The sequence below is a fragment of the Aphelocoma coerulescens genome, chromosome 3 (genome assembly GCF_041296385.1).
Source record: "Aphelocoma coerulescens isolate FSJ_1873_10779 chromosome 3, UR_Acoe_1.0, whole genome shotgun sequence".
NCBI classification, from domain to species: Eukaryota; Metazoa; Chordata; class Aves; order Passeriformes; family Corvidae; genus Aphelocoma; species Aphelocoma coerulescens.
In genome coordinates, this window is record NC_091016.1 from 45,218,593 (window position 1) to 45,233,597 (window position 15,005).

Consider the following 15,005-nt stretch of genomic DNA (forward strand, 5'->3'; position numbering starts at 1 on the left):
GGCAGGTACAAAGAAGAAAAGCTGCAGTCAAAATATGAAGGATCTTGTATCCTCAAGCTAGGTAGGAGGATAAAGAAACAGTACCTTGAAGGGCTAGAAAAAACAAATACTTCACTAGCAGACAGCTCAGTCACCAGTTCTGCTACTAAAGACGTATCAAACTACACATTTAGGGGGAAATTACCTCCTAAGGACTAAAATCTTAATGTCAAAGGAATAATACAGGCATTCTACTTTGTGGACTTACTTCTAGTTGTACAGTAGTTAGTACAGTGTAGCCACAGACCAATTTTTTACAAAGGAAAGAGATAAAGGCTTCTGGCAAGCTGCCTTGTCACTGCTGGGCTGTAAGAATTACCTGATTTTCCTTTAGTCGACCCATTTTTGATTTAAAGCATCTCAGGTGTTCTGCTTGGGAGCCTTGCCTGGGTGGATGGTCTAAACTGGAGATCTGGGGAATTAGGCTTTTCCTCACAAATTCAACACTGCTGCTGAAAGCCTTTTGCTTGTTTGGTTGACTTGAGGGGTTCTGTTTGGGTTTTGTTTCATAGTTTGGGGTTTTTTTTAATGTAATGGTTGGGTTGAGCTTGCTTGCACAAGTGGAAGTGTACAAAGCTGGGCAGTATGTCCACAGTCTGACCCTGCTCAGTTGTTGCTGCTGCTTGTGCTCACGACAATGTTTAGCCCTTATTTCTGAACCTTCTTTTTTCTTGCCCTAAATTTAGGGTTTAAAAGCATTCCTAGGAGCAAGCAGTACATGAAACTATTCATTTTGTCACATGGACACTGTTCCTGTGTGCAATCCTGAACCGGCACATGTTGTGAAGCGAGGATTTTGTGCTAATTTCATGGGGACATTTGCTGTCATCTACATTTACTGCTCAGATAAGCATCGGCACAGAAGGGTTGTATTCATCTTGGCACTCTGCTGACAACATCTGCCTTCTGAAACAAATAAGTGTATTTCTCTCTTGGGTTCAGTTGTGCCAATACTGCAGGGTAGACACAATTTGGAAGGCATCTTCTCCAGTCTGTGTCACTCAGTTCCATAACTGCTTTAATGTCCCTTCTGTGCTGTGGAAATCAGTAGTTTCTTGAAAAACATACGCATCTTGTGGCTGGGAAGAAGAAGAGTTGGAGAAGTGTGATGCTACCCTGGAGAAGGCAGCCACAATTTTGTCCTGGGGACAGGGATGAGAGCTTTGCTTTGTCATTGTGTCTTAGCAGTTGTGATTTTTTCTTTTCCTACCAACATAGGGTTTTTCACCACGCAAATTTTGGAGGCATGGGAGGTGTGAATGGCCACTGCACGGCATCCTGGCCCCTCTAGAAGAAATTAGTTTTGATGCTGGACACTTTTTGTTTTGCATACAAGTGCCTCTTGAACAAAATAATATTGTCCTGAGCATTTTGCTGTTGCACAATGAGATACAGAGCTCTACAGACAGGTTACTTCTGGGAGCAGCAGCCACTTGGGCTTTTGGCTCATGGAAGGTTGGTAACTGGGGTAGATTTCCCTGGGCTACACAAAGCGCTGCAGACTTCTCAGCCTGCAGAACTGAGCTCAGCTCTCCTCGTCTCTGTTCTCTCCCTGGGGTAGGTTTGTTACGCCTCCTTCCCTCCCCGCCCTCACTCACAGAGAGCTGTAGGACTGGGAGTCCCATGTGTCCCTCAGGCAGCTTGACTGCAACGTCCTGGCTGGAGCCATACATGACTCCCTACACTGTGCCACCGCTAGAAAAGTCATGTAATACTGATTTCTCCTATGGCAAGAAGCAAACCAGCCCAGGCTGCTGCTATCCTCTTCAAGGGACCCCTGTAAACCCCTCCTGACCCCCTTAGCCCGGGAGAGATGAGGATGTGTGTGGTGGGTATCAGTCAGGTGCTCCCAGGCTGTTACATACAGGTTAAGGAAGTTGGCAGCCCATGCATGGCCTGAGGCTCTGCAGCCCAAAAATATTTATTGTGAGAGGTGTGAGGTGCTCCACTGCTTAGATGCCAGTTATCATTAAACAAAGACAATTGGTTTCCTGTGTACTTGCCTTCTGTGATTGATTGGTTTTGGTGTCTGGGATGCTGTGAGCTCTGACTGAAGATAAATGACTTCCTCCTGAGCATATTCTCTCAGAGCTAATAAAGTAAGGCTGTAGCCCCTCCTTCAGCTTTGCACCAAAAGAACCTGTCACCAGCGTGGTGGAGACTTGTTGAACTTGCCCAGGTCACTGAAGACACACCCGGATGGTTTAAACCTCACTTCCATACGAAAGCTAGCCAAAGACAACAACCTTAAGGCAGGCTTTATTTCATTACAAACTTATTTTCACAGTGTTTATGCCAGCCCCACCTCAGGTCTTGCCTGTTGGCTCTGTGGCTGTCAAAAATCCCCATGACAGTGGCATGAAATATGAAATCTGCACTTGCAGAACAGCATGAAACACACTTGAGTGTTACCAGGTGCAGAGGGGTAAAGTGCTGCTAAGCACTTTTATATCAAAATCGTTTTACTAATTTCTCTGAGGATGCTGCAGCTTCTTCCGTGTCTGGATGCAACAGAATCCAGCCACTGTACTGCAGCTAAAAGCTCACTGCCTGCCAGACATACAGCTGGATTTGCCAGGTGTCTACAAATGTCAGTTCTGGCTCAGAGCATGCTCTGGTTAGCCAAATGGCATATTGGTAGTACTAAATGAAACCAGATACCACGAAAGATCAAGAGCAGGACAATGACATGGCACTTCCCCTACTATTCACCGAGCTTCTGACTACTTTCAGCACTCCGGACTTTCTTCAGTCCTTACTGCTGTGCCATCAGGTTCTGCCTGAGAGGATTAGAGATGAGAGGGTACCAGGGCCAGCTGACAGAGCTGACTGCCCATGGCCAGTTATTGAGGGGATCTGCAGACTCTGGGTGACTCTTTGTGGGTGCCAGCAAACTGAGTGGGGCAGTGAGCCTTGAGGTCTTGCCATGATCGGTATCTGCAGCTGGAGGGAACAAGGATCCAGGGCTGGCTACTGGATAAATGAGCATCTGTCCTGTTACTAAGGAGGCCCATGCTGTATGTCTCTCTGTATGTTCCACCACAGACCTTCATTCCAGAGAGAAAAGGAGGATTATGGTGTTGGTCCTGTTTTCATTTGCACAAGTGCTGTTTTCTGGTTTTATATGTGTTTATCTGTGTGGCTGGCCATGTGCACACACATAGATGTGTTGTGTGCTTACTGGGAGTACACATTCAGCCTTGATGCTGTCTGGACCTGGCGAGAAAAAAAGATGCAAGCAGCTTCTCTTCTGTGGGGCTACCAGGTTTACCAACTCCAACCAACACTTCCACTGCAGGCAGGAGGTAATTTCTGCTAAAGAACAGTTAAAATGCAGCCTTTGTGTGGCAGGTAATTTTTTCACTAGCTGTACAGACCATGTTTCTGAATATTTTCTGGAGCAGCTGGATCTCTGCTGCTGTGATGCTCTGATAACGATTAAAGTACAGGCCATCCCTTCTAGGCAGGCTGTTAGAATCCATCCCTGGATTACACCTCTGTTAGCCAAAGGATGTCAGTGCTATGGTAATTAGTTTACCAGTCAGCCTCCGAAGTAGCAATTAAGGAAGGAGAAAGGGAAAGTGGATCTATAACACAAGAACAAGCTAAGAGCTGACAATTCAATAGTTAAGATTATACTGATGGGTATGACTTATTGCGTGAAGTTTGTGTGGGGAAAATAAGAATTTCTAAAATGTTCTTCCCCGAGCAGCAGCAACAAACTGGTTTGTGGGTTTTTATCATATATAAAGCAGGGTGAGCCTATCTACACACTGAATAGCCATCTCTCAGACATTATTTTTGAGAATAATCAACAGCTATGATAAATCTTTGGGGGGAAAAAAAAGGTACAGGCTGTCTTTTTTTCTTCTACATGCTTGGCAGCTGCTGTCAAGACATTTTTGTTGGTGAAACACAGCACCATTTCCCTTGAGATGAAATACTTGTGAGAAGAGTTAACAAGGCACTTCTGTGAACACATGACAAAGTAGTTTGCATGAATAATTTAACAGGGTAGCTGAGTTTAAGAATAGCTGCAAGATTCCAAATTAAGTATAGAGACAAGAGCTTTAAAAAGCCTTTTCCCCTACTTTAAGCAACTCTTCCAAAGGATACAGAAAGGCCTGTAAAGGCCCTATAAATCAAGAAGTTTCAGAATCCAGTGCCCTCTCTTGCCACTATTAATACCGCGTACTAGCCTGCACTTTTTAAATCCTCTTTAGAGAATAATTTTTAAACAAACAACACTCTGGAATCAGTATAATTTCATAAAAGTTTAATGTCTGCTTTTAAAATAACACTATTTAATCGAGAGAAAGGAATCCACACATAAGAGTCTTTCTGGATGCTGGCAAAAGAGCTTAAATTAGAGACATACCCATGACCAGCAGGTTTAACCAGTGAGAATATAGAGAAAGCCTCACTGATTAATCACATTAATAATAACAAAAAGAATGTACCCTCATACAAAGAGAGGAGCAAAAGATACCATTCCAGTCATGCAAATCTGCACTCACCTTCTCAGAACAGGTTTGCAGAAGTCTGGCAATTCCAGATAACATTTTCTTACCTCCTGTGAAAAGTAATCAAGAGCCAGCAAAGACAAATACTTTTCAGAGCAAACTATGTTCACCCTAAAATCCCACTTGCTGGAGCATCTAGTGGGTTTGACTATTGCAATCCCAAATTTTAGGCCCTTTTAATTGTTTCCCTCCCCCCTCCATCAAAACCTTTCAATAGTTAAACAGCTAAGCTGGAAAGAATTTGTCAAGCTGTTAGACTGGAATGTTAATGGATAGTGACTCAAACAATCGGCCACTTGCAAAAGCAGCAGCCCAGGTGCAGAGGAGGTGTACAGCCAGCACCACAGGCTACAGCTGGGGTTTGTGCCAGATAAGGGAGAAGGTCGATAAAAAGACCCTTTGGAAGTCGGATAGGTGGGGAGGCACTGGGGTATTCACATGTAGGCCTGAAGGTGCTCATCCCTTCCCTTCTGATGGGGGCATAACTGGCTAAACTATGCTGTGCTGAGAGGCAGCTGTCATGTCTTAGAAGGTGTCATAAACCACAATGACCCCCAAAGTGCCCTCAAACTAATTTCTGAGGCCTTTCACCTATTCTTTCTTTCGTCTTTATACATTTTCTTAAATGTTATTTTTATGCTTCTGTGTTGTTATATTTCTACAGCTAATAATCAAACCAGCTACATACCTCCTATCCTTTGCAACCAAATTGTTTTGAAATAAACCCAGAATATATATATTCATAAACACCAGCCATTTAGTGTTGTTTCACTCTACTCCACCCCAAGGGATGTATTATTAATAAGAACCTCAGTTACCCCACCTTCAGGGGTGGGTTGTAACACAAGCATAATACAAAATGAAAACAGCTGTCAATGAACACACTGTGAATGTAGAGAGTTCACTAGGAGAAGGGATTTGTAAGAAGTAGGATAACTAAAAGCCATGTATTTGGTGCTTTGGTCTAGGATGCTAACCATATAAAGCATAAGGTTTCATCTTACAAACCTGAAATACACCTTCAACCTGTAAGTCTTTCTTGCATTCTGAAGCATAAATTCAACTCTTGGAGAAATAATTATACATCATTTACTATCTTGGATGATCTCTCTTCTGCAGACATTGTAGGCAGCTTGAGGCAGGTTGTCCATGCTGGATGATGAAGGACTATAGCAAATACAAATATGGGATGTTTTTTTCACCCAGCCAAAACTGAATCCATTGCACAACTTCATTGCACTGAATACACAAAATACAAGTGTGAATTACTTTTGTAACCCTAGCTTGGCCACAACAGAGATACACTGATTTTGAACCATTCTCTCACCTTGGAAAAGCAATATAACCTGTGAAACTAACTAGCAGAGGACATGAAATTTAAACAGTACCTGGAAAGCACCACATTAAATGGGTTTAATTGCATTAAGCCTTCAGTTCTTAAGAGAAAATGCAGTCATTGATATTCCTTTGCTAGTGGACTTTTATGCAAGATCTGCTATGAAGACCATCCCTATAACTTCTTTACCAGATAGCTGTTATAGGGCTTTTCCATCACAGCTGCTGTGGCTCCTAAACTGTTATTTTGTATCTACATTCATCTAAAGTTTGTAAGCAAATTAAACAAGGTGGTAACACAAACTTTTGTAGTATTTCAGCGTTGCTTAGGTTCTGGCTGAAATGCCCCCACAAAAGCAGCTTCTTCAAGAAAAACTGCATTTGATGATGGATTGAAAACATTACCTTGTGTGAGTGCTCTACTGTCTGTAAAATGAAGACTCTTCAGACAGGCTGCTGGAAAAGGGAATGCTGTTTGCCTTGAAGCAGCTCTGATGCAGATTTTATTTCCTGCAGGTGTTCAACTGTTCTCCACCACCTGCCCCAACAATTCTAATGGCTCTGCTCTCTCCATCCCCAGTTGATGGACAGCTTCATGGGAACTGTAACAGCAGCTTGACTCATTTTACCAGAGCCTAGAACTGCTAACATATGGCAGTCAGCCTTCTCATCACAAGCAAGATGACAGCCCAAGAAGTGGTGGAGGTGGGATCAGAAAACAAAACCCAGAAACTAATTCTAACTATGGAGCCTTGGATTTCTGCTCTAAGGCAGAATAGGACAGTCTGCAGCTGCATTATTCTGTTCAAGTTGGTTACAAACATGAATGCATCTGTATTGCCTGAAAACAGCTGACAGAAAGGATAGTCTAGCAACCATACCTTTCATCTCTCTCTTCTTCTTCATGCCAGACAGAAGCAGAGGAGCCAAGTAAAATAAATTTTATGGCTGCTTTATACTCCCACACTGCTGGCACACAGGCTGTTTGCACATAACTGTGCAGCAGGCAGAAAAGGACTGAGTTCTGTCTCAGAGAATGATTTTGCTCCCTTTAACCTTTTGTAATGTTCTGAGAGAACAATAAACCAACACAGTATTACATCAGGTGCCACATGAAAACCTGTCTCAGGTGATTTCTCTTGCCCTCTGCACTAAAGAAATACAGTTTGGTCAAGCTTTGAGATGCACTGGTTTGGTGGATGGTTGTGGGTTTGTTTTTAAAAAAAAATCTTCTGCTATCATCACTTACTTTCAACAAGTATTTCTGAAAACTGTTTGGGGTTTACCGGGATAAAAAAATAATTGACCTTTGCCCACTTTTCCTACTGTTTCCATGAGAAAATTTAAGCTCTCTGTGAAGCTTCTCTTAGATAAGAATTACACATTTGTTTCCACCCTTGGTAAAAATTAAGGAATCACAAAATCACTAACATTGGAAAAGACTTCTAAGATCATTGAATCCAACCATTAACTCAGCACCACTGTGTTCACCACTAACCCGTGTCCTTAAGTGCCACATCCACCCATCTTGTGAACACTTCCAGGGATGATGATTCTGGAAAATCTCTGCCAAATGGCAGAGACCTTATATCTTAATCAACTGCTTGTACTTTTTACCAACAGGTCACAAATGCATTTGGAAAAAAATTACTAACAGAATGATGGTTGCTACATTTCTTCCCTGCTCACACGCCATTTAAAATTCTAAAACAAACAATCCCCCTGAAAGCCTATCTGCTGCTTAGTTACAACTTAGTCAAAGACAAGATTCCAGGGAGCTAGTAGCAAGATTTACCTACCCAACAGACTACCCCAGGAAAAATTACTGTGTTTTGCCTAAAACATTTGAAGGTTTCTTATCCTTTCCAAATGCACATTCAAAGAGACTGGAAGAAGTATTAAAACCCCACCTGGCCTTAAAAGAGATTGACAGGATGACCGCAGCTTTTCTATGTCTCTTCTTCCACTGCTTCTTCATCAAGCTTCGTTTTGCAACAAACTTCATCCAGGAGAAAGGATGTGCCAGCCCCCATCATGACAAATTAAAGGTTACAGCATCAAATAAAGACTTAAGAGTTAATCCATCATTCTTTGAATTTACTAGGTATTTATGCCTGGTTTGAAGTAGTGTAAAGATAGAAACATTCAAACTATGTTTGTTTCCTTCCTATCAGCAGCTTTCTAAAAACCCAGGAAAAAGGTAACTTCTTATGCTTTATGCACTTTTTAGAGAACTGTGTCAGGAAGGAGAGGTAACATTTTATTGCACCATTCAAAGAGACAAGTAAATCCCCATTAACTTACCCCTCCTCTTAAGGATCTGGAAGACTCCAAGGCCAGCCTAAAAGGCTTCCCAGTCAGTGCACTATGCTACAGCTCTGCCAGCACAGGGAATGAGTACAGTGGATAAATCATTTACTGCAAGCCTCTGGAAACCACAGGAAAAAAAAAAAGGAAAAAAGAAAGAAAAAAAAGAAAATACATAAATATAAATACTTGCCATTTCATGAAATTACAGTGTTAATGCCTCTTGTCTGTCAGTCTGCCTATATGTCATCACCTATACCACCCATTATGTTCTTGTCCATTAGAGAGGTTCAAGGAGTACCTTTTACTCCTTCCCCAAAAGAGAGCAAGTTCATCTTCCTTCCAGGAGTAAAGAGCTCTCTGTCCTCTCAGAGATAGAATAAAGGGCAGAAAGAGAAGCAGTATTTCATTTATACCACAGGAAAGTTCAGATTCTGGAAAGCTTTAAACAAATATGGGTTAATAACTCCCAGTTTCTCCTTCTCAAAGTTCTTGCTTGCCCTTGGTGCTAGCTCCTCTCCATTCGTGGCCAGCCAGGTTTAGCACTGACCATGACCACAACTCATAAAAGCAACTGCAGAGCACACAACAAGGATAACGGAATTATAGTCCTTTCCCCAAAAATAAAGTTAATTTTTTTAATTAAGTTCCACACAGATAATACAGCACTGAATAGGGTTGTCTGAAGAAGACTGTCCAGATTACTCCGTTTGCCACTGCATGCACTGAGACCTTCATGAAAACCAATCTGCAGAAGAAACTAACCAGAAAGCATGTGTGTATTCTAAAACAGCACCATCTAAAATGCAGAACTCTAGAAAAATTCAGCCTTCCTTTGAATATTTCCCTTCCCTGCACTTATATCTCTCAATACAAGGCAGGTAGAGAAAATCACTTTCCCTCTTCTTCTGTGGATTTATGAGACCAGGCACTTCACAGAAAAATTTTGAAAGAAAATCGGGGGAAAAATTTATCTGTCAAATGTAAACAAACAAAATCAGGTATATAATAAAAAATACAGAAGAAAACCAAGAAGCAACCACAAAAAACTTTTTCATAAACCAGGATTTAAGCAATCCCTACTCATTGCCCAATGCCATTTTAAAACTACCAAAGCACGTCAAACCTTGCTTTCTTTGGTTTTGACAGCAAATCAGCTATCTGATGAAAGTAAGGCAATGATACTAACAAAGATTTCCTATATTCAATGCAGTAACTGCTTGACATCATAAAACCAGCTCAAAGAGACTTTCCCAAAACTCTCTTCCCTTCTTAATTACCTTTTTACTGTTGACTTGACCATATACTAGATTTCCAAATTCAGCTTAGACAGTTCTTACAGGTCTTGTATGCAAACCACCATAAGACTCTGAGAAATGTTTCATACCTTCTTCACACATAGTCATGGCAAACGAAGACAAATGGTGATTTTGCCCTCTCCAGAGGTCTAGATGCAGGCAGTGATTACAGAAATTCAAGCTCTGCTGGGGTCCCTCCCTGATGCCCCACCTCTGGTTTCGCACACGGTTCAGGACTTCAAGCAAACTTCCACTGATGATGTTGACAGTAGTTCTTCCATTGACTTCAGCTGGGAACAAACTGGTTTTTACTGAGCAGGCTAACTGTTGAGTATCTTCATCCTCTACAGTTTCTCAATTTTATCAACTACTACAGGAGTCAGAAACTAATTGAAATAAAACACTTTCACTGAGTTAAGGGAAAAAAGAAAACCGAGAAGAAAGCCTTGTTGACCTCCATAAGTTTTATTTTTTTAAACAATTTACAAATAAAAATGTTATATTTATCTACGTAAACACATTTAATACTTTAGTCTTTAACAAGCTATACAAATGAGAACCATCACACTAGAGCTTTTGATAGCTCAAGGACCATTCAGGGTAGGCATGCATGTGTCTGTATCACAGGAAGCGAGTCCAATTCCTGACACCAGGGTTCTGATCTTCTACTTCTTCAGAGCTGGTCAGCTGCTAAATGATTTAACACAAATAGTTACTGGATCACAATAAAATGAAAGAAAGCCCATTTCAAATCACGTAAGTGACCTCAATATGTCTGGTCCAGGTGTCAGGCCACAGAGCCTTACCGATTAGTTTTCTTCTCCAAAAGCCAGTCGGGACAGATTTTCTCCCCTTGCTTAGTGATGTGGCATCCATACATGTGCTTATACAATACAATGAAACACCTTAAGTACAGATGTAGTACAACAGTGATTACAAATCACAGAGACTGATAAACAAAAAAATCAACTCTAAACACATTCTTGCATTTCAAACAACAAAAGTAAACGAACTCATGCATTACAGTTAAAAGAAATTTTCAGTTTTAGTTCTTCTGCAAGTCTCCTTTTCCTCAAGTTCTAAATTGCTGTTCTTGAACTTGTCTCAGCAGCTGGGCTACTCATGGTACTACTGACACAAACTGGGTGAGCTGGAAATCACCCAGGAACGGTCAAAGAATAAAAGCCCCCAAAATAAAGAAGACGCACGCGTTATAAACGAGATTCCATTTTAATAGCAGAGTGTAGAAAAGAAATTGGCAAAAAAATTCACATGAAAAAACATTTTACACAATTAATTATGTACAGAATAAAGTATGTGACTGCCTTCTGATGATTTATGTTTCACTTTAGTCAAGTCCTACCACAGAATGCAAAATACACCCAAAACTCTCAGCTGGAACAAAAAGAAAAACAAAGAACATATACATAATCCCAGCTCTGGCTCCTCAAATATTGGGACTGGCTGGGTTTACTTCAACCCACTGGGCTTCCTGCTATGCTTTCAGCAATTCCTGAATTTGTTGTAACTTCCAAACTACTGTCAGCAGCTTCTGTTTGCTCAGTCTTCTTGCTCTGGATGGTGCCCACTCCCTTGCCTCCTGAGTCACCCACCTTTCCATGTGTTTCTTTGAGCCCAGGAATTAAAGTTTCTGCGCACCCAGAAGCCTGACTTTCTGTGCTGCCTCCATCACAACTCAGTGGCGGCATTTCAACAGTGCCACCTTTGCTCTCCTCCACTTGCAGAAGTATCTCAGATGTGGGAGAAATGCCCTGCATTTCTAGAACTGGCATGACCACTTCTGTGGTGTCACTATTTGAGGTCTGTGATCCAGGCTGCAGCATAGGTTTTTGAGAAATCCGTGTGCAAATTTTATCTTCACAACTACCAGAAGTCAGTGTAGCAAAATCAGTAATCTCTGTTTCATTCACAGTTCTTTCAATGCCCAGTTTAAGTTTACTGGACTCCAGCCTAATGGACGCAACAGTTTCTAGTTTTGTGACTTCTTCTGTATTTTCATTTAAAAGTCCTGCTGAAAGGATGCTGAAACATTCATGTTTTATCTTATTGTCTCCCAAACTGAAATCAGTGCTTTTCAACTCCAGCTCTGCTTTCTGGGAGGGAGTCTTCATGTGTTTCGCATCTTCTGATGGTCTCTTGAAAAGAAAATTATCCAATTTTGCATCAGATCCAGTGTGTCCTAATTCTAGACTGGATCTGAGTTCAACAGTGTTCGAGCAGGTACTGACTAACTGTTCCACTCCCTGCCTCTGGGTCTGGTTATCTAATACTGTATGGCCTGAAGGTTTAGGTTGAACTTTTCCTTGAGCTTCTAATAGGGTATTTCTAATTTCTGCCTGTTCCTCTGTCAATTCTGAAGTATTAGCCCCATTGGAACCAGATTTTATTTCTGCATTTGGAGTATTTGATAGATCCCAACCACTTTCAGAACGAGTTGTGACTATCTGTCCTTTTCCATTATTAGTTCTGGAAGTGCCCCAGAGCAAGTCTGGATTACCAGTTTCTGAGTGAGTTCTACAGTTATCATTTAACTTTTCCCCTACCAAATGGGAATTTCCCAAACTTTGAATTACATTCTGTGTTTCAGGTAACAAAGTCTTTGGGTGTAGGCTATGCTTAGGCTTTGCTGCTTTTATTTCCCAATCTTTCATCTTTGTGTCTTTCTCCAAGGTACCAGAAACATTTGTGTTTGTAACTGGGGTTTTATTTCCACCTTCCTGTCCAACCTTCTCTTGGACCTTAGTTTTCTGTAGATCACAGAATTCCAGACTGCCTGCCTGCTCTCTACCTCCTGTATCAACAAATCCAATTTCTGCAGGCACCTGGATACCAGAAACACGTTTTTTTTCTGGTAATTCTGTGACTGACATTTCTGACAGGTGAGGCTGAAGTGACTTGTTCATTTCAGCCAGATTTTCAACAGGAACCAAACTCCCTGTTACTTGATTATTACACTGTGAGGAATCCACATTCTGAGAATCCTCTTTCAACAAGGATGAGCTACAATTTGTTCTGTGGTTTGCAGAAAAATTTGCAGGTTTTGTTAGGTTAGAGTTTTCTCCATTTGGAAGTGCAGAACTTGCAAGCTTGCTGTCACCTGAACTCTTTCCACCACTACTGTAGAAAATATCATAGAGATCTTTAGCATTGGCTGTGGCCAAGCAAGAATTTCGTTTCTCTATCTTTTTTGCTTGTTCACTGAAAGCAGTTGAAGGTGGTGGTGGTCTCACAGGCATTGCCAACATTGTCTGTTCACTTTCAGACACACCTGGAGCTACTTCGTCTGCAGGGATGAGAGCTGCTGGCTGGACTGCTGGTGGAGGATGGGGTGGAGGTAGTCTATCTGAAGTCTGAGAAGGCTCATTTTTCTCTACTGCTTTCAAGTCCTCCTCTGACCCTTTTAAAATTACTTCTTCTCCTCCAAAAGCTTTTGATATGATATCTGGAGGCAGTAGAAGATCTGCATTTGTTTCTTTTACCACTGGCAGTGGTTTGGTAGTAGCTCCAGAGGATTTTATGGATAAAAAGGTGTTCAAAGGTGGTGGTTTACTAACTGTTGCAGTATTAGACTTCCTGAAAATCATGGTGGGGACTGGTAGATTGGGGAGAATTTTTGTTGGTGTCGGTGTGGAAACAACTGGTATCCATGGGCTAGTATGTGGAATAACAGTTTTCCCAGACAGCTTGATTTCAATGGGCTTGATATGGGATTTCACAGACTGACACTTGTTCTCCTCTTTGTTTCCTTCTGTGTTCTCTTCCTTTGTAATAGCTCCTGGGGTTTTATCCTCTCTCTCAGTCTTTTTCCAGCTGAATTTCCCAAAGGATGTCTGGCTTGGTGATTCCTTCTTAGACTCCTCTTTCTTTTCTTCTTTCTTCTCCTCTGTCTTTTCTTCCTTCTTCAGCTTTACCATGATACCCATTTTTCGCCCAGAAGAATCTATTTTGCCTTGAGTTTCATTACTCCCTTCTCCAGACTCTGTGATGCTCTTTACTTCCTCCTTCTTTATTATTTTTGGGGTTTTCTCATCCTTCTCTTCTTTCTGTTTCTCAACCAGTTTCCTTTTCAGCTCATTTTGCCGCCTGCGCTCTGTTTCCAGAACTACAGCCAATCCAGCCTGACGGTCTAGATTTCTCCTCTCTTCATAGAGTGGATTTTCATCGATGTATTTCTGTGGAAATAAACAGCAACATTTTAGCCACTGTTTCCATTAAAAAAAAAATGCAGCTCTCTGACAATTTTGACTTGTTCAGTAAGTGCCATCTCAACACTAAGAGAACAGAGAACTTTTTCCTACCAAGAAACTGAGGTACTACAAATGCTTGCAGCAGTGCTGTCACTTTATAGTAGACACTGTTTCAGCCTCATGCAGATAAAATATCAGTCTCTATGTACTGATGTAGTGGGAAGATCTGCTTATTTAGTTCAGTAGAATGTAGTGAAAATAACCAAATACATATACTCCAAGGAGTTAAATGTCATTCTTCAGGAAAGGAAGACAGAACAAGCGGAAGCTAACACAGGGAATGTTTCTTTCCTAGGACACCAATTACCAACCTTATATTTCTCATTGTGGGGATGACTTTTCACATGCTGCTCTGCTGAGATTTGGTCTCCAAAAAATTCATGACAGAGCTGGCAATAATATCCAGTGATGGGAATCAGAAACTCAGAGCCTGAAAAGGCCAAAGAAAATTATCAGAGAAACAAAAAATGAATGCCAAGCTCTTAACAAAGTCGGTCAAAGAACAACAGCAAAACCTCCAGTAATGTTCTTTTTGGAACAGTTAATACTGCTCTCCTTACAGTTACTGTATAGGAACCACCACTACCAGGAACAAACACGTAAAGTGAAGAAGTTTCATTAGTATGGTTCAAGAAATTATTTAAGTGCTCTCCATAGTATTAAGGTAATCAAGTATTCAAGTAGGTTAACATTTCCTATAACCTTGATCTGTTTTCCATCTTTCTGGTATAGTCTGCTCAAATACTAAACACCTGGTTTATAAACAGAACACAAATATTTTCTTTGAAGTTCAGCAAGACAGCATCCTTGTGCCTACAGAACCAGCCACAGTTATCTAAGACACTGCAGATTCCTCTTTAGTGGGCACTACTAGAAATATTTAACAGATTGATGAGTTAATCACTGACAGGCCTTTTCAACATTCAGATTTTAAATCACATATTAATTTTCAAATCACTTACAGCTCCTTCTAGATGTCTGTCTCAGATTCTCTGTATCCGCACTATAACAAGTACTCATTGGTCAATTTTCAGGGAGACCTCTGCTAAAAATGTACTGAATGGAAAAGTCTACTACAAGACTATGTGGAATACTGTGCAAGATCTGCCCAAACACTGCCAACTCTTGTGGTCATGCTCTGAATTCTAATATGTTGGCAAAAATTATTTTAGAACTACACTGGAGAAAGTCAAGTTTTATTCAAAATAAAAAACTGATCTCTAAAAAGAGAAGAA

At 41.1% G+C, this 15,005-nt stretch overlaps 1 protein-coding gene across 3 annotated transcripts in view; it reads right to left on the reverse strand.

Moving 5' to 3' along the window:
• Nucleotides 1–4,300: 4,300 nt before the first annotated feature.
• The window catches only part of ZNF318 (zinc finger protein 318), a 32,449-nt gene continuing 21,744 nt past the window's right edge, over nt 4,301–15,005 (reverse strand). For 2 of the 3 annotated variants that reach the window (XM_069010046.1, XM_069010047.1), the window contains exons 9-10: nt 14,082–14,200; nt 4,301–13,695 (exon numbers count right to left, since the gene is read on the reverse strand). In XM_069010046.1, the coding sequence (XP_068866147.1) occupies nt 10,978–13,695; nt 14,082–14,200 (2,837 nt within the window). In that variant the 3' untranslated portion in view covers nt 4,301–10,977. The remainder of the gene's footprint in view (nt 13,696–14,081; nt 14,201–15,005) is intronic. The other variant, XR_011149824.1, reaches the window with a different exon arrangement.